At 41.4% G+C, this 25,591-nt stretch overlaps 1 protein-coding gene across 4 annotated transcripts in view; it reads right to left on the reverse strand.

The window, feature by feature from the left end:
- The window catches only part of MME (membrane metalloendopeptidase), a 67,388-nt gene extending 56,189 nt beyond the window's left edge, over positions 1–11,199 (reverse strand). The window contains exons 1-4 of one of the 4 annotated variants that reach the window (XM_073359632.1): positions 10,642–11,199; positions 7,766–7,880; positions 6,489–6,658; positions 5,403–5,438 (exon numbers count right to left, since the gene is read on the reverse strand). In XM_073359632.1, the coding sequence (XP_073215733.1) occupies positions 5,403–5,438; positions 6,489–6,648 (196 nt within the window). In that variant the 5' untranslated portion in view covers positions 6,649–6,658; positions 7,766–7,880; positions 10,642–11,199. Of the gene's footprint in view, positions 1–5,402; positions 5,439–6,488; positions 6,659–6,863; positions 6,917–6,939; positions 6,982–7,765; positions 7,881–10,641 lie in introns of those variants that run through there. The other 3 variants (XM_073359628.2, XM_073359630.1, XM_073359629.1) reach the window with 3 other exon arrangements.
- Between the last annotated feature and the right edge of the window lie 14,392 nt (positions 11,200–25,591).

A 25,591-nucleotide genomic window follows, 5' to 3' on the forward strand; every position in this document is an offset into this window, starting at 1 on the left:
AGTGGTGAGTAGGCAGCCTTAAAGCAAAACTCCAGTGATTGTTTGTTATCTAAAAGGTATTAAAAAAACAACCCCATTTTTGGGGCATATTCCTACTCAGTATACATTTTTAAATGTCAAAGCATCTTTTAAAAATCCTAGTTGCTTATTCAGTATCAATATTTGCTGGGCCAAATGCTGAAGAACTTTCTCGCTTTGAGTTTGAGATCCCTGGACTAAATTAAATCACCATGAGGGCCACATGAGGACTAGTACATGGGCCCAAGGGCCACATCACTTGACACCTTTTCATACAAAGATACAAAAGCCCCAGCCCTGCTTCTTCCCACCCTTCCCCGGCCCCATTCCAACCCCTTCCCCAAAGTCCCTGCTCCAACCCCTTCCCCAAATCCCTGCCCTGGCCCCGCCTCTTCTCTGCCTCCTCCCCTGAGCATGATGAGTCCCCACTCCCCTCCCTCCTGGAAGGTCCTAAGCGGGTGGCGGGAAGTGCTCGGAGGTAGGTAGAGGAGTGGGGATGCGGCACGCTCGGAGGGGGCAGGGGAGTGTTGAGGGGAGCTATGGCGGGCCGCAAGAAATAACTCCATGGGCCGCCACGTGTTTGAGACCCCTGATTTAGTCCTTACTCAGGTAAATCTGCCATTGATTTTAATGTGCCTAGATGTGGAGCCAAGTACAATTAAACAGCCCACAAAATGCAACACATACAATAACTTTTTTAGTTACCAGTTTTTTCTAATTGTATTTAGCATAATCAAATTGTCAAGATGATGACTCCATGACTGATGATTTGTTTTTAATTATATACAAGGTACTTGTGTTTCCTTTACTCATTTATACTTCTGTGTAACAAAATGTGGCTAAAATAGCATTTAAATTACACACACACATTTTCCCTTTAAGGAGTGGGAGACATTTTCAGAGGAGATTAGAGTCTGGCAAATGAAGGAAACTAGAGATTGGAGGTGAGTGTTAGGAGTTAAGTCTCCTAGAAAGCCTGTGGCTCATGCCTTTTTTATGCCATTGGTAAGTTGCATGAAGGGCCTAGTATTTGTGTGTGTGGTGTTTTGTTTTTCTGTTTTCATGGACTTTTTAATGACTTGAGACCTTTTTGAAGCCAACATCTGTTTTTTTCACAATGCCCCAATTCTTGGATCATGCAAAAACTATGACTAGAACAAATCCTGCATTATTTGGCCCCAAGAAATAGCTCCCATAAGCAGTAAAGGGCATGGAAACAAATAAAATACAGCACCTGATCTTTGTACCACTGAATACAATGGCAACACTCCCATTGATTTTTAAAGCATACAAGATTGTGCCCACCATACAGGGAGATTGAAGTTTGGTTGTGTTTCCCCATGTTTGGGTGTTTGTTAAGGTTCTTGTAGAATCCAAACCCCAACTCTACTATCAAGTACCTTTTGGTCAAAGGGTTGCCTACTTTGGCTGTAATCTCTGATATCCCGGTCACAGTCTAGATTTCCCGCCCCGCGCCCTACTCCCCCAAGGTGTCGTGAATGTTTTGAATTGTGCCTTTTATCTTGTCATGGCTCCAGCTTCTTTCTCTAATAGGTTTGGTAGTGCCCTGTCACAAGCTTGCAGTTCCATTTTCATCCATTCCTTCCTTTGTTTTTGTGGTCCACCATTCTGCCCAAGTAAAATCTCTCTTGCTCTCACTTTTTTTTGTTTGTTTTTGGTCCTTGTCCACCAGAATCTAACATTTCACTGGCTTCCATTACTTGACAGCTTCTGTCTTAAGATAGTAAATTACCATTTTTTTTTTAAGCATGACTTCATGAGTTTCACTGGCTGGGCAGAAGCTCAATCCAAAAGGCAGCATTCTCCCCTGAATTAAGTTGGAGTGCATCACCAGGCACTTCACTCTTGGTTTGCCCAGGGGACAAGAAAGTTTTTAATATCCTAGTCTGCACCAAAGCTGGCTGACTTCCATGACAGTGCAAAGCACCAGCCATGTCGCAAAATAATTTTGTACTGGAAAAATCTCCTGTTGAAAAGAGTGGATATGAAACATTTTGGTTTTTTGTTTGTTTGTTTTTGTTTTTTTGCAAAAGTGACACATCTTGCATGCATCTGGCAAACCATTAACAGGCTACATAAAAGCAAAGACTGTTTCACCCTTGGAATTAAACTCCTATCTGCATGTACTATGACCTACCTGCTATTGAGATATACACTTAATCACAACACTTTTACTGAAAAGCCTATTGTCATAAATATAAAGGGAAGGGTAAACCCCTTTGAAATCCCTCCTGGCCAGGGGAAAGCTCCTCTCACCTGTAAAGGGTTAAGAAGCTAAAGGTAACCTCGCTGGCACCTGACCAAAATGACCAATGAGGAGACAAGATACTTTCAAAAGCTGGGAGGAGGGAGAGAAACAAAGGGTCTGTGTCTGTCTGTAGTCGTCTTGGCCAGGGACAGAACAGGAATGGAGTCTTAGAACTTTTAGTAAGTAATCTAGCTAGGTATGTGTTAGATTATGATTTCTTTAAATGGCTGAGAAAAGAATTGTGCTGAATAGAATAACTATTTCTGTCTGTGTATCTTTTTTGTAACTTAAGGTTTTGCCTAGAGGGGTTCTCTATGTTTTTGAATCTAATTACCCTGTAAGATATCTACCATCCTGATTTTACAGGGGGGATTTCTTTATTTCTATTTACTTCTATTTTTTATTAAAAGTCTTCTTGTAAAACACTGAATGCTTTTTCATTGTTCTCAGATCCAAGGGTTTGGGTGCAGGGTTTTGGGAAGTATTTTGGGGGGAAGGACGCGTCCAAACAGCTCTTCCCCAGTAACCAGTATTAGTTTGGTGGTGGTAGCGGCCAGTCCAAGGATAACGGGTGTAATATTTTGTACCTTGGGGAAGTTTTGACCTAAGCTGGTAAAGATAAGCTTAGGAGGTTTTTCATGCAGGTCCCCACATCTGTACCCTAGAGTTCAGAGTGGGGGAGGAACCTTGACACCTATATTGGCCAGTGTGTTAATCAAAGAGCTGTTCCTCTCTGCCCCTGCATGGCTTTGCAAAAGTTGTTTTTAGGAGCAAAACTCTGTGACAGGCAAATGGTTCATAACCTCCTGTTTGGCTCGCTCACCTCTAAGCCCCCCCTACTTTGCAAAGCAGAACCACTATGGGGAGTCTCTACAGCCTGAATGATGGATTTGTGGCTCAGTTAAATTTGTACTTTATCACTTTCCCCAAAGCACTACTGCTCTTGTTTTTCCTTTATTTGTCAATACTGCATCTCTCGGTTTATTGGGCCTGCTCCCATTGAGATCAGTAGCTAAACTCCTATTAACTACGGTAAGAGCAGACCCACTGAGCTTGGTTAATTGGCATATATAATGCAAGACTTTCATTTTAACCCTTTTTAGGGGCTTGTGCATATTGCAAAGTTTTTGAAAATGAACACACAAAAACTGTCCCAGTACATTGTTCATATCTGGTGTAAGTTCAAGGCTTTACCAGTTTATTTAATTTCTATCCCTAATAAAATTGTCCTGATTCAATTTCTTTTGGGACCTCTGTATAATTTCCTAGCATTAGTAATTTGATCACTTGCCTTCCATGTGTGTACCGCTGCCATAGTACTACTAAAAGTAACCTGAGCAGTTTATCCAACTAGCCCTTGATACCAAAGCCCAATCAGATATTGAATGGACACCAACTGTTGATTTAAATACTGAACTCAGAGTTATGGATCATCATAGTGGAAACATTAACACATGGTAACTAATATGGATCGACAACTATTTCTCTGGTTTCAGGGTTTTTTTATTATACTAGTCTTTCACAACAGAGTGAATTTTATCATGCCATTGAATCACTTCATAACTGTGGAAAACCCATGAAAACCACTATATTGCCAAATCTTTTGAAGAGCTGGGTGCCTTGAACTCCCATTGACTTGCCAATACAGAACACTGATTTAGGGCTGGAGCGTGGAGTCCCCATTCACAGTAGTGAGCATTTAAACCCAGGAGTAGTCCTGTGAGTGAAGGAGTCTGTACTCACAGACATGAGCAAGGACTCCACAATCTGGCCCTTAGGTCATGTGGCATATTTATAGGTCTGACCTCCTACATAAAATAGGCCATAGGACTTCCCTGGAAGAAGAATTCAGAATACATGATGGGTTATACAGTATGAGGTTTTATAGGTGCTTGCTTGGGATGATCTGTGTTATTCACAAGGCTCATCTCAAATTTATACTAATTTTAAAACATTTTATCTATGCTTATTTAGTCACATAGCACTGAAAGCATATGTAGAAAAGATGGAATGTTCTCTGGGTCTCTGTCCAGAAGAATCTGCAGTCTAACTCTCACAAATATGATATATGGACAACAGTTCAAGGATGAGCAGGTGTGGAGATAATTGTATTTTTGTATCCCAATGAAAACCAAGTAAAGGCGAGACTGCTGGACTGAGTTAGTGATAGCTCCCAGAAATATAGGGTGAGCTCCCAGAGACATTGGAGTCAGTGGCAAAACTCCCATTGACTTCAGCTGGGCCAGTATTTCACTAATTGTGCCTCAGGCAATACAATGTTTCCTGAAACATTAGGTGAGTGTCCACAGCAAAGGCATCTGCTACTACCACAGTGCAGTATGTGCTTCCCATGCCAGCCAATGATGAAGGAATGATGAAATTCTATTGCTCCTCCTTACAGTATTGTCCCCCCAGTCCTTTTACTCTAAAGGGCCAATGACTGGCTATACTTAGAGAAGTTAAGTGGGGTACAAGGTTCCTTGCTTCCTCTTCACCCCAGCCTCTTTCATGTGTGCATGCAGGGCAGTGCACAATTTAGAAGATAGAGGATGAAATTTGGAAATATAGGGTAAAATCCTGCCCCATTGGAATCAATGGGAGTTTTGCAATTGACTTCAATGGGGCCAGGATTTCACCCATAAAATATAAATCACTACCATGCTAGAGAGCTTGAAGGTTTGATCCTGATCTCAGACACGCAGAGAAGCTGATTGTTGACTGTCTTGCAAAAATGAAGGCCTGAAGGCTTTGAGATCAGGATTGAGGTTTTAATGTGCTTTTAAAAAAGTAAGTGAACTATTGTTGCTATATTTCATGAATTAAAAGTATGATATACAATTAAATCAATTTATTTTACCAAACATTTTAATTACTTAAATAAAACTGAGATTATAAAACTCCCATGAAGGTATCTATTACAAACACATAAAGACCATATGAAATCAGTACTCTAAGTGCCTTTGCTTTCCTGAAACAGCTAAAGTGTTACTAAATAAAGGATAGATTTGTGAAGAGGAGAATATTTAAGGTAAGCAGGGTGACAGTGTAATGGATTCTACAAAGTACTAACACAGGCAAAAGTAGTAGAATCAGTTGAAAAGCTATATATCCTTACCTGATTTTACACAGTCTGAAGACTTGCAAACACCATCTGAAAAAAGTTATGGGACAAAAATTCAAATCCTTAATTTCCATTTGAAAGTCTCCTTAATGTACACTACACTAAATTATTGATTTTCAGTGCTACTGTCATTTCAGAATTGAATTTAAAGGCAATGCAGAAACTAAACACCACCTAAAATTTTAATTAATTCAGGGCCTGATCCTTGAAAACACTTGTACAATTGAATATAATGCTAACTACTATGTCCTACTGACATCAATTGGATATTCCACAATAGTTAGTGCTTCAACTGGTAAGTAAGTGTTTTCAGGATCAGGCCCTAAGATTGCTAACATCTTCATTTAGTTAGGGTCATGCACTGCTTTTGATCCTTCTGATGAAATTCCAGTTGACAACAGTGGGAGCTGTACTTCAAATCAAGAGCCTTAGTTAGGAAGAATGGAGTTTTCATGCTGGGTACAGTAAGAATGAACAGAAAGCTTTCCTATTTCATTTATCTTTTCCCCAGCATACTGTGTAATTAAATTATAGTGTATACAGTAAAGCACAGACTGTAAACTACAGAATTAGTATATTGGAACAAACAGGTGTTTTTGTTAAAATAAATGTAGCATTTGCCACATTCTGTTACTTGAAGTAAAAATTCTTGGAAAAGGAACGTTCATAGTAAATCAGAACTTTAAATGAAATATTAAATTTGGATGAACTTTTAAATTTCAGTTGACCATGTAATGCTGTCTAATGACTCTTTTATGGTCAGCTGCCAATAAATTGCAGCTGTTAATCAGCTAATTTTATAAAAAGTATAACATAGTAGTGACAGGCAATTTAATTCTTGGCTGAGCCCCTCTAGGTCAAACATAAAATGGTTTTTCTTTTATTAGCTAAATTATTTAGTTAGCAATATATATGCACTCAGACATATTGAAACTTTAACATTACATTTGAGCCTACCTCACTTGTGTGCTACTATCTCTTATCTTATTCTATCAGGTTCATTCTATTCTTGAAAACATTTTTTTGCAGACTATTAACAACTTTAACATTCAAATTGCAATAAGATGAACATCCACTTACCATCATATGTTGCATACAGAGCTATCATTGTGATAGATATAATAGTTAGGAGAATCACTACAACAACGAGCCCTATTTCGAGGGTGCTCCATCGCAGTTTTTTCTTTGGTTTTGGAGTGTTCATTTCAGTTATATCCATTTGGCTTTCCGACTTGCCCATAACCCAAATTCTGAAAAGGAAAAAGCCAAATTCACTAAGAACCTAATTGAATCGTATTTCCCAAATACATCTAGCCATTTAGCTCATCAGCTACTAGGATTTTTCCATGGTGAGCTTTCACAAAAGGAAAGAACGTTGGCTTGTTGAAAAATCCAAATAGCATGTTAGTCATAAAATTAAAGTGACTATAACCACACAGCTGTTTTGCCACTCACAGTTCACAGGACAGTTCTTTCACACATACAAGCCACCAAAAAGGAAAGAACACAAACCCATGGTTTTAACACTTACCCTTGTGATTTAATCATATGTCTTGGGACAAGAGTTCATAGGCAAGCAAAAGGCAACTATTACTGTCTGAATAAAAATTAACTTAACATTCCACTCTTTGATCTAATGCCAAAGGTCAAATATGCTGTTTTTGCCTCAGTGGCATTTTTTTAAAATCCTTTGAGCAATTAAAGTTTGTAATGTTGAGGCTATGACTAAATAGAAGCAAGAAAAATGGGCTTTGTTCTGGGCTCAATCCCACTCACACTGAAGTTAGTGGGAGTTGTTATTTTAATTTTAATGGGAGTAGCATCAGAACCACCGATCTAACTTTAGATGGGTGTAAATTAGGAATAACTTCAATAAATAACTTCATAGTGGAAGTGAGATCAGAGAATGTGCAGGTAGTAGGATATGATTGTGGTGACAGTCCTTTTTGTTTATATTTCTTTAAGGGCAATTTTTGGTTTACCTCTTACAGTACTGCTGAGCTTATACCCACTCCTTGCATCCTCATTTGAATATTGTCATTCACATAGGGCCCTTTCATTCCCTCTGCTTCTGCAATACTGGGTCAGATTCTCCTTGATGCAGGGTAATTCTCCCTGCCACAGAATGGGAACTCTAACCATTTCAACTCAGTTTCCTTGAGATCCTTTTATTAGGGGGTAGAGTTCACCCCCTGCCCTTTTCACTCTACAGGGAAGAATAATGGATTTCTACCAGCAGGAATGGTGGAAATCCTCAAACTCTTTGGGTTTGTCCCCCCAAAGTAACCAACCAAGGGCACAGCAGTAAGTCAGGGCCTTTGAGTCCTCCTGCCTCCATCATACCGAGAGGGACCCACCTGGGGCATCTGGCCTAGTGGCCCCGCCTTCCCATCATCCAATAAGGAACGACAGCTGGTGGCGACCTTCTCAGCATCTTGTCATCATCACTCAATCAGCTCTGAGGCTTGTATTCTAGAGATATATATATTTTTATTTGCTGTAATGCTATTGGTGGCTGGTTCTGCTTCATCCCTATCCTCTCCTACCACCATAGCCATTCAGCTGCCCAACCTCACTTCCCTCCCCATACAGACTGAAATTCTCAGTCATTCCCACTCTTTTAAACCTATGACCTCTTCCTCCCCTCCTTTCAATTTCAAGATCTCCATGCCCCGCCTCCCCCCAAACTAGCTCTCTATAACTAGTATTTGTAAGTTAATAAATAAAAAAACATGTAAAAGAATTCAACAGCCTGGAGATACCTGTCCCATCACCCTGATCACTTTGTGTGAATGTTCCCCAACTCTTCATCTCTTTTAGACTGTAGGCTGTCCTGGGCAGGGCCAGTATATGTTTGTCCAGCACCAAGCTCAATGGAGTCTGGGGCCCTGAGCCTGACTGGGGCCTTTGGGGACTAATAATAACAACAGTAAATAAATGAATAGGATGATATGCCCTCCCATCGTCTCCCAGTTCTACTTGCAGTCCCCAGACGTCCCAGTACTTACAGACTCTCCTGACTCACAACTGTTCCCTTAAGGGATAGTTCTTGAACCACAGAACAGGGAGGCACAGGTCATCCATAGGAGACTGAAATCCTGCATAGCCTGTCTAGCCCCTCCCTTTCCAAACATATAGACTACCAGAGCCCTACCTCCTGGCCAGTCCACATGGGCTCCCGTTTTACTGTGAATTACAGGTTTTTCATCAAATAAGTTACAGCTTGCCACTCATAAGAGTGGAATCCCATAGAAAATGGATACAGAAGAGTGAGAATTTCCTATGTTTGGGAGAACTGGGACCTATATTAAACTGTGAAATCTAAATTCACAGATACAAATGTATAACTTTTTAAAATTGCTTTTATCTTTTCACCTCCACATACAGCAAGCAATAAGGCTTGCTCTTTATTTATATTAAGAGCTGACCAATTCTCAACACTCTCCTCCTAAATTAGAATATAGTGTACTCTTCTGATTTTGGAAGTGTTTTTAGTGCTCTGGAAATGCTATATTTTTTCATGTGCAAATGTGCTTTTGCAGTCAGCAACTTTTTCCAAGTAAACTAGTCTTTCTGTTGCTACAGGAGTGTTCCTCTTATTTAAAGGTATCCCACTGATTCATTCTTACTTTTAGTTCTTTGTAAAATCTATAAAGAAAACCATTAAAGAACACCTAGTAAAAGCCTCTTTATGCGTTAATTGCAGACACAAAAGCGTAGGAGTAATTTAAGCAGATATGAGCTTAGGTATTATAGTTTCATTATGTTTCTCTCAGTGCTCCTGTGATCCTCTACCAGCTGCCCACTAAAGCTTAGACAAAACAGACAACCATAATTATTTTGACCGACTGTGGCCTAGGTGGCAGAGTGAGTTAATGCATTAGCTTTTCATTTCTGGATGCATATGTTTAAAACTGACTTCTGAGATGAGCCACATGTTCTCAATCAAATCTCTAAAGAAATGCGAGTGTGTCCCAAAAGTACCACACACTTCCACATGAGTTAAAACTTATGTCCTGAGGAACTGAGGAGTAGACACACCCCGGCTGTTACAATAAGGGTCAGAAAGGATTGACAGAGATGACTAACAAATGCCTTCAGCCATCACTCAGATAAGCATGAACTCTTGGGCTAGAGCTACTATCTCTTCTACATTTTATCAGACATGTGAATGTGATCTTGGAGTAACAATGTATACCTGCAAAAACCTTTACCATTTACAAATGTAATTTGTTTTTAATTAAAAAGTGAACACAAAGTATTTGTTACAGCCATACCACTTTGTGTTATGATTTTGTCTGCTCCAACAGGCTAAGTAGTAGCCTGGATCAGAAAAAGGATATCAGAATCTTATTGACACTACAATTTGATTGGTTATGGCATCCATTGCTCATCTTTTGGAGGAGATGTAAAACCAAAGTTATCAAAGGTGTAAAACCAGAGTCACTTATGATCATTTCAGTAGGATGCCTTCCATAAGTAAAGGATGCAGGATGTGGCTACTGGAACACTAAGCTGGATCCTGCAGGGCAGTTAGCTATGAGCTGGTACTTAGCATCTCACTGGTGGCACTAAGCTTCTTGCAGGTTCAAATCCATAGTGATTTAATATATAAATTTTATGAAATGTGTAATATCAACTTTTATGTAAAAGACAATGTGAAAAAATAACCAAATGCCATCAAAGCATAATCAGTATCACTGTAAATTACATTTGAGTCCAATGGAGGAAAACAGGGTACTTGAAAATAAGGTATGACTTCATGATGACAAAGGTAGCAGACGGAGAGCATAATAACATAAATCTAGACGGTGTTAACTATATGCTGTATATAATCAAAAATCACAGTCCAATGAAGGCTTGGCCACCATAACCTCAATATCCCATTAAAGGGAGACTCTGCTACAACAAGCTCTCGGCGCACCTTTGTTGAAGAGGACAGCCAAGTAACTGTGTAGAGGGAGGTGTGATAAGAGTTTAGAAAACTGCATTCTCTCTGTGCCTATCTCCAGAGCTCTCCAGTTGCATTTTCTCCCTGTCCTCCTCTTCCTCCCTCACCTCCAGAACCTCTCCCTGTCCGACCCCACTCTCACTCTCTTCCCCTTTTCCAGTCCCCGTCTCCTCGCCCCCCTCGCCCTGTCCTCTTCCCCTGCCAGTGCGGCTGCCCCGTCTCCTCTTGCTGCCTCAGTCCCCCCGCCAGTGCCGCTGCCCCGTCTCCTCTCCCGGGACTCACCAGCTGGTGTTCGGAGAAGTTCGGTGCTGATGTAAATAGACACATCACCGACCAATGAAAAAGCGAAGGCAGCCTCGGGTGTCCCCGGCTGAGCAGTCGCCGGGAGCCGGCGGGAAAGCGGCTGGGGAGCTAGAGCGGGGCAGAGACTCTGCTCCTGGGGCGCCGGGCTTAGACTCCGGGTGCAGCACGGCCGGGAGCGAGGAGCTGCGGCATCTCCCAGACATCAAAGCCCGGCACAGCTCTGCCTTCTTCCCGCACCGGCTGCGGTGGCAGTTCGGCGGCGGCGGCGGCGGCGGCTGCAGAGCCAGGCTTTGGTGGCGGCGATAAACCAGCCCTGGTCTGCCGGCGGAGCCGTTCTCCCCCCGGGCACAGTGGGATGGGGGCAGGAAGAAGGTCACCTCGCTGCCCACCGGGCGGGGGGGTTACCCAGGCGCTCCCGCCACAGCTTGCTGAGGGATCGCGAGGGAAGGAGGCGCCTGCGGGCGGCCCTCAGCGCAGGGGAGCACTGATCCAATGGAATTGCCCCATTTCCTGACTTCGGACCGCAGCCTTGGGGCAGACTTTAGTCAGCTGCTCTCTCTCGCGTGTGGCAAACACACACACAGGCCGTACGCAAAGTGACAGCCGAGCTGCAGCGGGAGCTCAGACTGCACCTTCCTTCCCGGGGTTTTCATGTCTCCCCAGGCTCGGGGGGGGGGGGGGGGAGGGGAGGGGGGAGAGGGGGGCGGAGGATGCACAAGCGGGGTTAGCAGAGGAAGTTCTGCCGTGCACAATGCCTGTTTCGTGCCGGCGCGTTGCCTTTGTCAAATGAATGCCGTCACACCGCTTCTCTGCAAGCTTCCCTTCCCCAGGCGCACTTCATGCTTTCTGAAGAGGGAGAGACAGACAGGGGAGACTTTTTGCATTCAGAAGGGGGCTGGGTATGGGAATGGCCCTGACCTGTACTTTTCTCAGGATTCTCTGACAAAGTAAAGATAGCCATGTGCGTGTTTGGCGCCTTGCTAGTGGGAATCACGCTACTAGCTACACCGTTAACGGCAGTAGTTTGATTGCTGTTACTAACGTGCCAAACAGGCAACGGATAGATTTTTATTACCATTCCCCACACCCCCTTTCCTAGAAGCCCATATAGTGTTTCAGGGATGCAAGTGCCAGTTGAAATGTCTCAGCTCTGATATTACCAGCTCCGCAAACGAAAATATCTGCCACCTCAGAGCTGCACCCTTTCTTTAATGGGGAAGGGTGAACATTAAGAACTAATTTCCTTTCTGAGCTGCACAGCAAATGGTCCCAACCACCCATCAGTAAGACGAGGGTGAACAGCCTACAATTAAGTAGGACAGCCTATTAAAGGAATAAAAACGAACAGAAGTTTTTTATAGACTGAGCAGAAAGGCAGAGAAGCATCCAGTGAAGGCAAGAAAGGGGCACATTCAAAAACTAACAGAACAGAGATACCACATTTTCTTCCAGTGTAAAACTAAATGCAGAGTAATAACCACCCTACTCTAATCTTTTCTAGAGACTTATTAATTCAAACGTCTCAATTTCAACCTCTCATGCATTAGTCTTTCATTCCTGCCACTTCAGTTATTACAGCAAGCCATCTGCTTCCACGACTATCCATCTTTCTACTGCCTTAAAATCACCCTTTACACAGTCATAATTCCAAGCCTTCTACCCATTATCCTTCTTACAAATGGTGGCGGCAGACTAGCCATTTAAAAACATTTTAAAATGAGTCTGATTATGTGAGTGTAGTAGGTTCTCCCCCAACCCCCTGATATTTAAAGTACAGTAAAGTTCCAGAAGTAGAGGAAAATGGGAGTGGTCTGAGTTAAAATGAGCCCCAAGGTTTCATTTTTCAAAATGTTCTGAGGTGAACAAAAGAAGTGCCAATACTTTGGGGCCCATTGCAGAGGGAGGAAGAGGGGAAAGTAACTTTAAAATCTGCTCAAAAGAGACTAAAATACCTAAGTCTGCATCCCTTATTTGTCCAGTTGTTTTAGAGCCCCTAGTTTGGAGGGGATGGGGGAGAGAAGAGATTACAGGCTAGCAGATGTAGGGGTTAATCAGTTGTTTAATCTGTGGATCAAATTCTGAAGTTCTTCCTCAGCCTTTATTCAGGCAAGAATCCCATATAAATATATCCTGCTTAAGAGATGAGTGAAGAGGTAACAGTTTGGGCTCAATGGGCCACATCTTCAGCTAGTGTCAATTTGCACAGCTCCCTTTACTTCAGTAGAGCAACATCCATTTTCACCAGCTGAGGATCTGGCCAGTGCAGTAAAGGGTACCAAAAATATGAAAGGATTGCTAAGACGACTTCAGGACTACATTCTCTAATCTTTTTATGCGCTGTATTTTTTAGAGATAACAAAAAGGTCATTCCATTCATGGAAAAAATAAATATATTTATTAGATATGCCTCTACTGCCATGGTGAACCAAATAAATGACAGCATAATGCTTTAACTCATGTGATGTTCTCTCAGAATATTTGTGTGCATGATCAGATTCCTTACTGTAATTCAATTTGCTCATTTGTTCGTGTTATTTAAAGAAAAAACAAAGAAAGAAAAGAAACAGAAACAAGTTCTCCCTAAATTTTATAATAGTTTATAACAGTTTATAATCCTAGGCATTTTAGTGTCATAATAAATGGCCAGTTCTCTCAAATTGTACTCATGTAAGTAACACTTAGTCTCTTGAGTAGTCATATTGGTTTCAGTGAGAATAACCACAGGAGTAAGGGTTTGCAGAATCAGGCACTATGTGGTAACTTTAATGGGATCTGGGGTTACTCCCTGATAACTTTCTGTATTCTAAAAGATGACTACTAAGTTGAAGCCGATACATGAAAAAGTGGTAATTTGGTAGTCAAAGAGAATACAGCATGCCACTTACAGAATCAGAGAATGGAAATAGTATCAATAGAATGGCACATTGCCATTGAATCAATGTCTCTGGCTTGAAACATACAGGTTTCTGTGCCAGCAGTTTGTCTAAGGGAGATCTGATGGCAGTCCTTCATACTAGTGACATGATCTCTTCAAAAGAAGAGGTTAAAGAAATCTGCTTCTTCTGAAACTTTACTTCCAGGTACTTTCCCCCCAGCTTCATGCATCACAAGTCATTATCTAAATTGTTCAGCCATCTAACTGTTGCATCATTGAGGGTAGTAAGGTGTTGCTGTTGACCATCCAATCTTCTAATTGTGCACTCCACTACATTTGACTGTCTGCATCACTGCCCTGCAGTCACACTGTGAAGACTGGACTAAGCCAAATTTCTGCATTGTGGGAGCCACTATGTCTATTCTAGTCAGTAGCCTATTAAGCCTAGTTCAGGATAAGCATCCCAGATTGTAAACTAGGGCTTCTGAAGTTCATCAGCATGCCTGTCTCTCTATCCCAGAGTTGGTGCCACTCCATAAAGTCATAGCTGTCGGCCCTGATATGTTGTTGTTCATTTGAGATAGGCACTGGACTGGCAGCACTGGACATGAATGCACGAATGGCCACCTCAAAAGAATATTGAAAAGTCAGGTGTGGAAAGTCAGCAGGAACTACAGGGGCAGGTGTTTTCCTCTGGAGGTGGGCAGATCTTGTGGGAAATGTGAGTTGCTTATTTGCACGTATTGGAACCATTGTCAGGCCTTGTGTGCAGCAGATGGTTTCATCTGTCCTATCCCTCCATGCAGTTTTATGGGTGATGGTGTCTCTGTCACATTGCACTCTATATGATTTTATAAAAATATGCTAATGAGTGTGAAGATAATGTAATTGGAATATGCTTCATGCAAAAGGTCTCTTGTAAGGTATCATTACAAAGCTTATAATCTACCGAGTGTGGTCATCCTATTTGTATAAATGTATCACTCTTGTATCTGAAACTAGAAATGTGAAATATAACTCTGAGGTCCTATTGTAGTTATGCAAAGTGTGGGCCATTAATGGTGGTTTGGAATCTTAATGGGTCCCATTAAACAGGACAATTACCTGTAGATGGCTCTGTTTTACTTGTAAGTCTTCCTGTATATCTGTGGGCTGGCAAGTGGGTAATGAAGTGTTACAGTGACATGTGATAATAACCTGAACTGGAATCCATCTTTAACCTGGTGCTTTTCCATTGAGAAGGAGGGGTGGCAACCCAGGGGGACAAAGGATTCCCACCTTATGCAAAAGATATAAGTGGGTGGAATAGAACAAAGGGGGTGGCAATCATGAGAAATCCCCTAGCTACCACCTGAACTGGAACAAGGGCTGTATCAGGGGAAAGGATTGTGCCCAGATTAGGAAGGTATCTAGTCTGTGAAAGAAACTTATTGAAACATCTGTGAGGGTGAGATTTTATCTGTACTAGACTTAGACTTGTGTGTTTTATTTTATTTTGCTTGGTAATTCACTTTGTTCTGTCTGTTACCACTTGGAACCACTTAAATCCTACTTTCTGTATTTAATAAAATCACTTTTTACTTATTAATTAACCCAGGGTATGTATTAATACCTGGGCGGGGGGGACAGCTGTGCATATCTCTCTATCAGTAAAAAGAAAAGGAGTACTTGTGGCACCTTAGAGACTAACAAATTTATTTGAGCATAAGCTTTCGTGAGCTACAGCTCAATGCGTCCAATGAAGTGAGCTGTAGCTCACAAAAGCTTATGCTCAAATAAATTTGTTAGTCTCTAAACTGCCACAAGAACTCCTTTTCTTTTTGCGAATACAGACTAACACGGCTGCTACTCTGATCTCTATCAGTGTTATAGAAGGTGAACAATTTATGAGTTTACCCTGTATAAGCTTTATACAGTGTAAAATGGATTTATTTGGGGTTTGGATCCCATTGGGACTTGGGCATCCGAGTGTTAAAGACAGGAACATTTCTTAAGCTGCTTTCAGTTAAGTCTGTAGCTTTGGGGCATGTGGTTCAGACCCTGGGTCTGTGTTGGAGCAGACTGGCTTGTCTGGTTCAACAAGACAGGGTGCTGGAGTCCCAAGCTGGCAGGGAAAGCAGAGGCAGAAGTAGTTTTGGCACATCAGTTGGCAGCCCCCAGGGAGTTTCTGTGATCCAACCCATCACAATCTCATCAAAGTTTTGGGGGAGCTATGTGAGCCAACACATAAATTAGATGTTAATATATGGTTAAGGCAGCCACTAATGATATGGGTGACAGTGTTCAGCTCCAAATCAATGAGATGCTATGCCATCTTTTTCCCCACACTGCTGCACTGCATTCCTCTGAAGCGAACAGCAGTGCCAGAACTGAGGTTTGTAGAACATTGCTTCGGCTTCCCAGGAGGTTCCTGCTAGCTTTTGGATCAAGGCTGTGTAGGAGATGATCTTTTTCTTTGTGTTCTACTTGGGACCATTAAGATAGACTACAGTACAGTTTGACTCCTAAATAAGTGGCAACTAGCTAAAAAGGGAGTGAACAATCCTCAGCAGAGACTGTAAGCGGTAGATTGGTTATAATAGGTGAAGAGTTGGGCTGTTTTGAGGGAACTCTTGGTAAACCCAGGAGGGGGCAATAGTTGAGCTATTCTGGGGGTACTTAACTTCTGTTTTTAGGGTAACAAGTAGCGTCTAAGACAGTGGCCACAATCTTCCATCTGAATGATCACCTGGCCAATCTGTTCTCCTCAGGTACGGGTCTCCAGGATGTCTAAGGAATTTCTTAGAGGATACAGATACAGCCCTCTGATAAATGATTGACACAAGCAGTGTTCCAAAACAAAGCACCCTTTGTTGGTGCAAACACAAGTAACACAAATCCCTAACACAATAACAACCTAACAACACCCCTTACTGATGCTATAAAACACAAAACCCTCACAACAAGCTAGAGAGCACCCCAAACTCAATTGCCATAGAGTTTGAAGTGATGCTATGTGGCTGCGCCTTGCTTCAGATGGCCAGTCTTCCACAGGTTGCTGACAGCTGCTGGTAACAGTCTTTCAGTGTCTTTCATGTTAAGTCTCATCTTTGGATCCTTCTCTGGTTTCTGCTCCTCCTGTTCCAACTTCTACATGCACTCTAGCACTCTTACTCTCTGCACAGTCTCTACACTCCTTGCACCTTCTCTTCTGCTATCTGTATCTCTGAAACGCTGTTTATATACTATGCTGAGAGGCTTGATTGACAGTTGTTTTGCTTACTTTTGCTAATATTTTCCTGTCAGAGTTCTGCAGAGCACCTACCACATCACAATATTGTTTTTAATGTACCCAACCTCATGATCAACAACTGCCTCACCTCTGCTTTTGCTGCCAATAAATATAATTAATAATAAATATAATAAATATAGTAATAAATCTACTGTCAATTTCAGTGCTAAGTGACCTACAGCTTTCATCTAATGGTGGAGTGACTCTTGCTCATTCAACATAGAGGCTGGGGTACAAGATGGAGTCTGGGGACTTCAAAATGGAGTTTCTCTGGTATCACACGGACAAAGGTAAGTGGCCAGGGCATTCATGTCTTGGCAGAGTAAATCTTCAACATTGCGTAGAATGTTACCCCCATCAGTGGGATGGATGTCATCTGAATATACATACTAATTGGCTTAGGTGTTGGTAGTTTATAAGTATATATGTTGAAAAAGAGAGGAGCTAGAATGGATCATTGTGGGAGTCTGTAACAGAGATGCCTAAGCCAGCAGACTTTGTCTCCTGCTTGCAAGATGAAGCATCAATTCATTATGATGAACCGTACTCCATGGGCTTGCAGTCTGGAACAACTTGGCAGTCAGCCTTGTATGCCAGACAGTCTTATATGAAGCTAACATATCCACCAGAATGGAAGCAACTTTCTTGCCCTTCTCAAAGGCATCTTCAATGTCTTGTATTAAGCAAATGACTTGATCCTCGGTACACCATCCTCATTTGAAGGCAGTTGTGGTTTGATAACCTCATTGATGGACATCAGAATCTGTCTCTCCATAAGCTTGCATAGACACAAAGGAGAAGAATTGTTTGATAGCTCTTGGGATCTGCCACTAGTTTTTCTGGTTTCAGAATGGCTACATTTTTTTCCCTGCACCAGATTTTTGAGATGCAGTTATCCTGGAAACATGTAAAGTACACACAGTAATGTGCTTCCAGATAATCCAGCACTATCTATAATAGAAAGATGCACTTTACTGTATACTTAGAACAAGTTGCATCACAATAGGTCAACTCACAGTCACATGCAATCAATGGAAGAACAGCGAGTAATCCATTCAATATTGTATTGGCTCATATGACTAGGGCAGCAACATCAGGCATTTTGTTGTCAAGGTACTCTCTGAATGACATTTAACAAAATAAGTAGCCATTTAAAATGACTATGTGATAACGTTGAGAAAAGTTGATACATTCCCTTTGAACGCTGGTCATTTTGATGAGATCTAATGCCCACCCTTAATATATAAATTATATTACAAAACACTACATTAAAAGAACATTAGGTTGAAAAGTCAGGCATTCGAAAGTTAGGAAAGGCCAAAATTAGGGTTGCCTAGACTGCTTCCTCTCAGGTCCTGCGTACAGTGCCAGAGTGATCAGCATCAGCAAGAAACAGCTATTGCAAGGAAAGTCCTGCTCAGCCCTTGCATTCCCAAGAGGGAGCATGCTCAGTGCAGATGGAATCTTCAGAGAATGGAACTGCTAATCTGCAACAAATCTCTATTGAGTATGTGCAAACAGATTTTTCAGAAGCTTATAACTCGTCCAAATTTGTGGGAATTTTCATGGGGACAGCAAAAGTCACAACCCTGGCACCATGTCAACTCCTCCCACCCACCACTAGCCAAATTACAAATCTTTGCTCCAAAGTATGGAGGTACTAGAAATTCTCAACAAAACAGTTGTAAGAAATTTTAACATGGGAAAAACAACATATTGCTGAACTAGTTTAGCTGAAATTTGAATAAAATAAAATAAAGTCAGCCTGATGCAGTCACCTGGCATGGAAAATTTCAACTGAAATGATTAAAGTTTGGCAACGTTATAAACAACTGAAAATAGGGTCTCATAATGGAAATTGTCAAGCAACTATAGGCATTGCTGGCTGTGCTGCCTATAATAATAAAAATTTTCCACACTCAGATAGCATTTTCCGCTTGAACCTCTCAAAACATTTTGTGAATGTTAATAAATTAATCTTCTCAATGAGGTACGTTATTATTATTACAATATTATCTCCATTTTACAGCTTTGGAAACTGAGACACAGACAGGTTAGATTACCTGTCTAAGGTCACACAGCAAGTGAGTGGGGAATTGAATTTTCATCTCCTGACTTTCCATATTCCATTTTTTAGCTACTAAACCATGCTTCCTAAATGATCGCTTTCCACACCCAAACTTAGGGACACAATTTCTCAGTAAGAAGCTGTCAGCTCACTCAGATAGTTCTTTCCCTGCTGTCCCCAGCGCTGCAGCTTGTTTTGATTGAGGTTGATTTATTTATTTTTCTTTCCCAGACTTTAATTCAACTCCTGGCTACCGATGTTGCATTCTCTTACAATAGTATATAATTGTAATGTCTCCTTTACTGTATCTAAACAAGTCTGTGGTCTGAGTATTTTGCTTTGTAAATTATTCATTTAAGAAGATGGTTTCCTCCAAATGACTCAGTGTAGAGTAAAGCAAAGCAGGTTTAACATCGTCTATTTTGGTATGAGGGCCTTGATTAAATCTGTCAGCTTCCTCTTGCTTCAGCAGCAGAGAAGTTATCCAGGAGGCTGACGGACCAGATGATGGTTGCTGTAAAACAGATTGTGAATTCATGGCTCTAGGTTCATCATATACAAGATTCAGAATTCCTTTCTCTGTGTTTCATATGATTGCAGACTAACTGGGTTATAATCCCTGAATTCCAAAGAGATCACAGCTCTCAAAAGGTTTGTTAGAATTTCTAAATGATTCAGGCTTCAGTAGTAGAGTACTGTAAACCCCTCCATGGCTGGTGTGAGCAGGTTGATAAGTTTTATACCACAACTGATTCAGATGAGTTTGCAATCCTTGACGTTTGAAAAGGTTTGGCTGCAAACACATCTGGTTTGCTGTATGTTTGAATCTCACTGCAAACCCACAGGCAAAGTTTGAGTTAACATTGGCTCACTGGGACCAGAAATTGGACTAGTGACCATATTGGAAAATATGATTGTAAGTGTTGATTAGAAGACAACACAGAGGCTTTTTCTTTTGTGAGAGGAGGGAGCAAATTAACTATAGATAATAAGTGACATACACACTTTATACATGGGGAAGAGGAGACACCACATTGGATGAGCATAATATAAATGCAGTAAGAAAGAGAAGGAGAAAGCAAGCATTGTGGGAGATTGTAGTAATAAGGACAGTAGGCAGATGGAGTGATAACCTGGGAGGCAGGTGCTGTCTGCTGGGGATCAGATTAGAGTGTGGTCTGTCTTTGGGGACCATTTTCCTACAGGAGATATCAATCAGATTGTCACTCAAAATCAGTGCTGCAAAGAGGTGAACCGTGGTCAGGAAGGATCATAGGAACTATAGGTAAGTGGGAGGATAAGTAAATATAGGAATATGTTATAAGGGTAGTGTTATTAGAACAGTGATCGTGGGGTGACAGAGCAACACTGTGGCCAAGGGAAGAAGCTTGTATGTGCACCTGCTGGGTAGCCAGAGCAGACAGCTGGAGCTGTAGGAAAGTTGGACCTGGTTGGCATAGGATGTAGTGGCATTAGCTGAACCAGGATTTTGAGTCAGAGAACTTTTCTCTTGCAAAGCTATACAAGTAATACATATAATTAGGCTAAATAATAATAATAATTTAATTTTCCACTAACTGATGGAATGAAGGCTAGTAACATACTGGCCTAGACTACTGCCCAAAGCTGAGTTGAAATGTTTATTTTCTCTGACTTTTCTGTCTGGACAAGCGACATAACCTTAACTGCAACCTAAGAAACAAAGTGATATAGTTTCTGCCTTCCCTTCTGATTGCTCACAGTAGACACCACTAGTCAGGGACACTGGGGAAATGCTGTGTAACTTGTCTCACTTCAGAACTGAGATGCACAATAGCCTCAAAGTGTCTGTGAGCTGGGATAGAGTAAAGAAACTCCTATCCCACTTTGATAGAGCGTTCACAGACTCAAGCAAATTTGTGTGAATCATTGCTAGTTTCTGAATGCAGGCTGGATTTGATCAAAGGTTTATTTGTGTGTGTGTGTGTGTGTTAAGGTTCAAACTGAATGTGTTGCATAGCTCTGCTTTTAAGTAGGCAGTAGTTGGTGAGTTTAAGAAAGAAACCAGACAGCTCTCATCAAGTGAAGGAGATTACAGTGAGAATGGGCCCTCCTACTTTTAGGATGGGAGTTGAAGGATCTGGGCATGAATCACTGGAAATATTTTAGATACACAGTAGCTTTGTCCAGGATAATAACTCTTCTTGGGATTATAACTCTTCTTGTGGTTGGGGGTTGACTTTTAGAGGTTGTGAAGTGTAGTGCAGTCAGAAGGTTGACAAATCCGTGAAATGAGACTTTATTCAAGTGTGTAAACTGCAGACTTTGTCAGCTCCTTGCATCGTGTATGCTGACTTCATGTCTGCAAATTCAATTATTCAGGGAATCAGGGAAACATTTCATGATATTATCCATATCAATACAAATCAATTCCAGGTCACACTTACTCTGTACCTATTAGACATGAAAATCAGTTGATAGTAAAACATAAAAGAATCAGTTCCATTAACCTAGTTGAGTAGGAAGAAGTTGATGTTTCCCAAGGCGTTTTCTACTGAGGACTTACAGTACTGGCTGGTAAATGAAGCTAAAACTGTATAATGAAAAAACTGCTTGTTAAGGGAACATTATTTCTGCAAAATGCTAGAATTAAGTTCTAGAAGGTACCTTAACTCAGGCACAGAGGACTTGTGTGGTTAGACTTTATAATGTGCAACATCGCATGGTATATGTTTGAATGAGGAGAGTAGTTTTATATGATTTTCATTAATATTTTTTATTTAGCTGCTTGGTATTCACAGGCATGTGCTTAGTATTTTTCTGTGCCAGTCCTGTGGTATTATACATTGTTTGTATGAAAAATGAACAGCACTTCAGTATTGTATTTGCCCTTGGTTTGAACTGTTTTCATTTGTTTTATCATCACTACCTTTTAAACTTTAATATTTGCATATACGCGAGCAAACCTGGAGCAATGGCAGTGTCTTTTTTTTGTTAACAGTTTCTGGCATATCAACACTGCAGGGAGGGAGCTTGTTGTGAACTCTCTTTTATAGTAACTGGCTTTTAAATGCTTATCTGCTGTATACTAGTTTAGAGACACATGCAGTGCTTCACTTAGTATTTTCAGTGCTTGGCGTATTAAAGTTAGAGTCATAGAGTTTAGGGCCAGATCACCTAGCTTCACCTGCTATATATCACAGGCCACCAACACCAACCAGTACCCACACACTAAACTCAACAAACAAAATGAGACCAATGTATAACAGTCCACCGGAGACTAAACTATTATGTTCACAGGGAGCGAATAGGAGGGATTGGGGTGCACCAGTGCCCAAGGCCCCCACAATGGCAGGGTAATTATTAAGTGAGATATGCCCAGGTAATCCTCGCAAGTGACCCACACCCACACACTGCAGAAGAAGGGAAAAACCTCCCCCCAAGATCACTGCCAATCTGACTTGGAGGAAAATTCTTTTCTGAACTCACACATGGTGATCAAGTTGCATTTGTTCCTTCCTAGTTATGCAGTAGCTGACTGAATTTTTATATTGTCTTCCTGCTCCTCTCCTCTTTGCAATCAGAGGCCACTGTTATTTTGATGTTTGGATTCTATTCTTAATCCATTAATCTATTCTTATCTATTTAAATTATAATTTAGCTGTCTTGAAAGACTGTATGTGCATATTCTCCCTCTTGTTTATTTTTGGGGGTGGGGTAATACTTCCCCTTTTGTGCAATCTGTACATTTCAAAGTCAAAAATTCCTCTTTGGTATTTTTACTGCATATAAATTGTACTCCTCATTTCTATAGTTCCTAATCCCTGTGAATTCTCTAAATTTAGTAAATATCATGTTCACTTTTTGACATGCTTAGCACTTTTCAAGATCTAGCAATTTTAATTGCTCAGAACTGCATGCCACGTACAGGCAGGATCTGCCTCTTTCTCTGACCATGCACTCTCTCTAGGGGCAGATCTGCTTCTGCTTGCTACATCTTGAATCAGACAGTCTGACTACCAATGAACATCAACAAAATCTAGGGGAGGTAATAGGCTACCCTATTGCTGCCTCCTTAAATGGTGCACCTGGGAAAATGCCTCTTTTTTTTTTTTTAAACACAGGGATGTGGCAATAATTCATTTGGGCTATAATGCTGCAGAAAAGAAGTATTTTCTTGTGCTGCATTGGATGGCTGAATAACTAAATTCAAAGAACAAGCTCAGCAAATTCAGTTTGACTCAAAATAAAGTCTCGCCCAAGTACATTCTGCTCTTTAATACACCAAAATAACTGGTTTGGTGGATAGGGGAATGCAGTGGACATAATATACCTGGACTTCAGCAAGGCTTCTGACACAGTCCCACATGACATTCTGATAAGTAAGCTGGAGATATGCGGACTTAGAGGAACTACCATTCAGTGGATACATGATTAGTTAAACAACTGCAAACAAAGAGTAACTATTAATGAAATGATGTCAGATTGGAGGAAGGTCTCAAGTGGGGTAATAGTACTGCTCTTCTCAGCAGTGGTTAGGCCTCAGCTGGAGTAATGTGTCCAGTTTTGGTCACTACTGTATTGAAAGGATAGAGAGAGACTGGAAAGGAGCCATATGAGCAAAGGCTGAAGGAACTGGGAATGTTTAGTTTGGAAAAGAGGAGACCGAGGTGGGGACATGATAGCAGTCTTTCAATACTTTAAAGGCTGCCATAAAAAAGATGGAGAAAAGTTGTTCTCTCACATAAGGCAGGACAAGAGGCAATGGGTTCAAATACAGTGTAGTAGATTTAATCTAAATCTCAGGAAAAACTTCCTAATCGTAAGAACAGTTTCCCCAGTTGTGAAAAGGAACGTCGGGGATAACCATTTCTCTCCACAACTCTACATTCCCTCTTCTAAGTACGGCACAGAGAACCCCAATAGCAGCTTACCTCAATCCCCATATCTGAGAAAGGAATGAATAAATCCAGCAAAGACAGCAGGAGGCCAATGGCATCTCCTTCCTCTACCTAACAACTCTATCATGAGACAAGGGCAGGAAAATCCCCTAGCTTCCCATTCCTCCAACTTGAACCCAGGGTTGGAAAACCCAGCAGATCATTTCTCTTCTTCTGATCTCCTGTTGGACAGAGGTTGGGAAAACGTAGAGGCTAGGTGCTGCAGGATTCTACTAGTTATTAGTATGACTTTTGGGGGAGAGGGTGAGTCCCTTTACAGCCCACCTTGCCTGCCTCTCTGTCTCTCACTCTCACTCTAGTCTTCTACTACACCTAATCACAGGAGGTAAATATACTGATAAGCTGGATCTTTCTACTAAAATGGGCAGCAGTGAAATAGTTAACACTGGGTTTTAAATTGTAATCACTGAGTTTCAGCACTAATACCAGGTGAGATTAACGGAAAAGTTTATACCTCTTATATTGTGTTTTTAGGGACTCAGTAGGCAGTAGCAGTGGCTCATATTTGAAGCTCGTATTTGATTAGAAGAGCCAGGAACTTAGGCCAAAAATTTCAAATGTCTGAAGTTAGGCAGTTAAATCCCCTACCTGGGGACCTAAGCAAGTGGCTGGATTTTTAGAGCTGTAGGTCAGGCCCCTTAGGCCTGCACCTTGAAAGTCAATGGGAGCTTTGCCATGGACTTCAAAGAAGGTAGGATCAAGCCCTTATTTAGATGCCTCACTATGGATTTGGTTGTCTATTTTTAGGCACTCAAGTATGCATATTTTGGCCTTTAAGGTTTTTTAAGAGACTCTGCAGAAACTAATGTGGGCTATTCAGAATGGCCATTCTTTTCCTCTCCCCAGATCTATTGCTGGAAGTGATGTAAGAAGCATGATTTGGACTTGATTACATGAGAATTCTCACTGTGGTCTAACAGCCAGGAGACCCAAAGGGACAGGGATTTCCATTCTCTTTTTTTTCCATTTTAGTACAGGATTTATGCTGTGCAACATTCTCTTGAATGGCTGCACTTATGTGAAAGCATCCAAGTAGCAGCTGATGCAGGCAACATCAGAAACATGTATGACGGGATCAAGAAAGTCTTGGGTCCAACTTCAAAGAAGACAGTCCCATTGAAATCAGCAACAGGGGAAACAATCAACGACTGCATCAAGAAGATGGATTGCTGGGTAGAACTCTACTCTGAGTTTTATTCTCATGAAAATATTGTTACGGATGCAGCCATCAATGCCATCAAAAGCCTGCCTGTTATGAACCAACTCGATGATGAACCAACTGTCGAGGAGCTTAGTCTTGCCATAGATGGCCTCCCCAATGGAAAGACCCTTGGAAAAGACTGCATACTGTCTGAGGTCATAAAATGCAGAAAACCTATTCTACTGCAACATCTTCATGAGTTGCTCTGCTTGTGCTGGAAATGAGAGACACCAGCATCATCACTCTCTATAAAAACAAGGGTGATGAGCGACTGTAACAACTATCATGGCATTTCCCTTCTTAATATAATGGGAAAAGCCTTTGCCCGAGTTGTCCTGAACAGACTTCAGACCCTTGCAGACAGAATCTATCCTGAATCACAGTGCAGCCCCCCCACCAAGCTCTTAAGCATGATTCGATTCTTCCATGAAAACATGTACAGCACAGACCAATTGGACAGCTCAGTTTTTGAGGCTTTTCAGATTCGTAGCGGCGTTAAGCTAGGTTGTGTACTTGCCCCAACTCTGTTTGGGATCTTCTTCTCTCTGCTACTGAAACAAGTTTTTGGTTCCTC

This window comes from Lepidochelys kempii, chromosome 9 (assembly GCF_965140285.1).
Source record: "Lepidochelys kempii isolate rLepKem1 chromosome 9, rLepKem1.hap1, whole genome shotgun sequence".
NCBI lineage: Eukaryota > Metazoa > Chordata > Testudines > Cheloniidae > Lepidochelys > Lepidochelys kempii.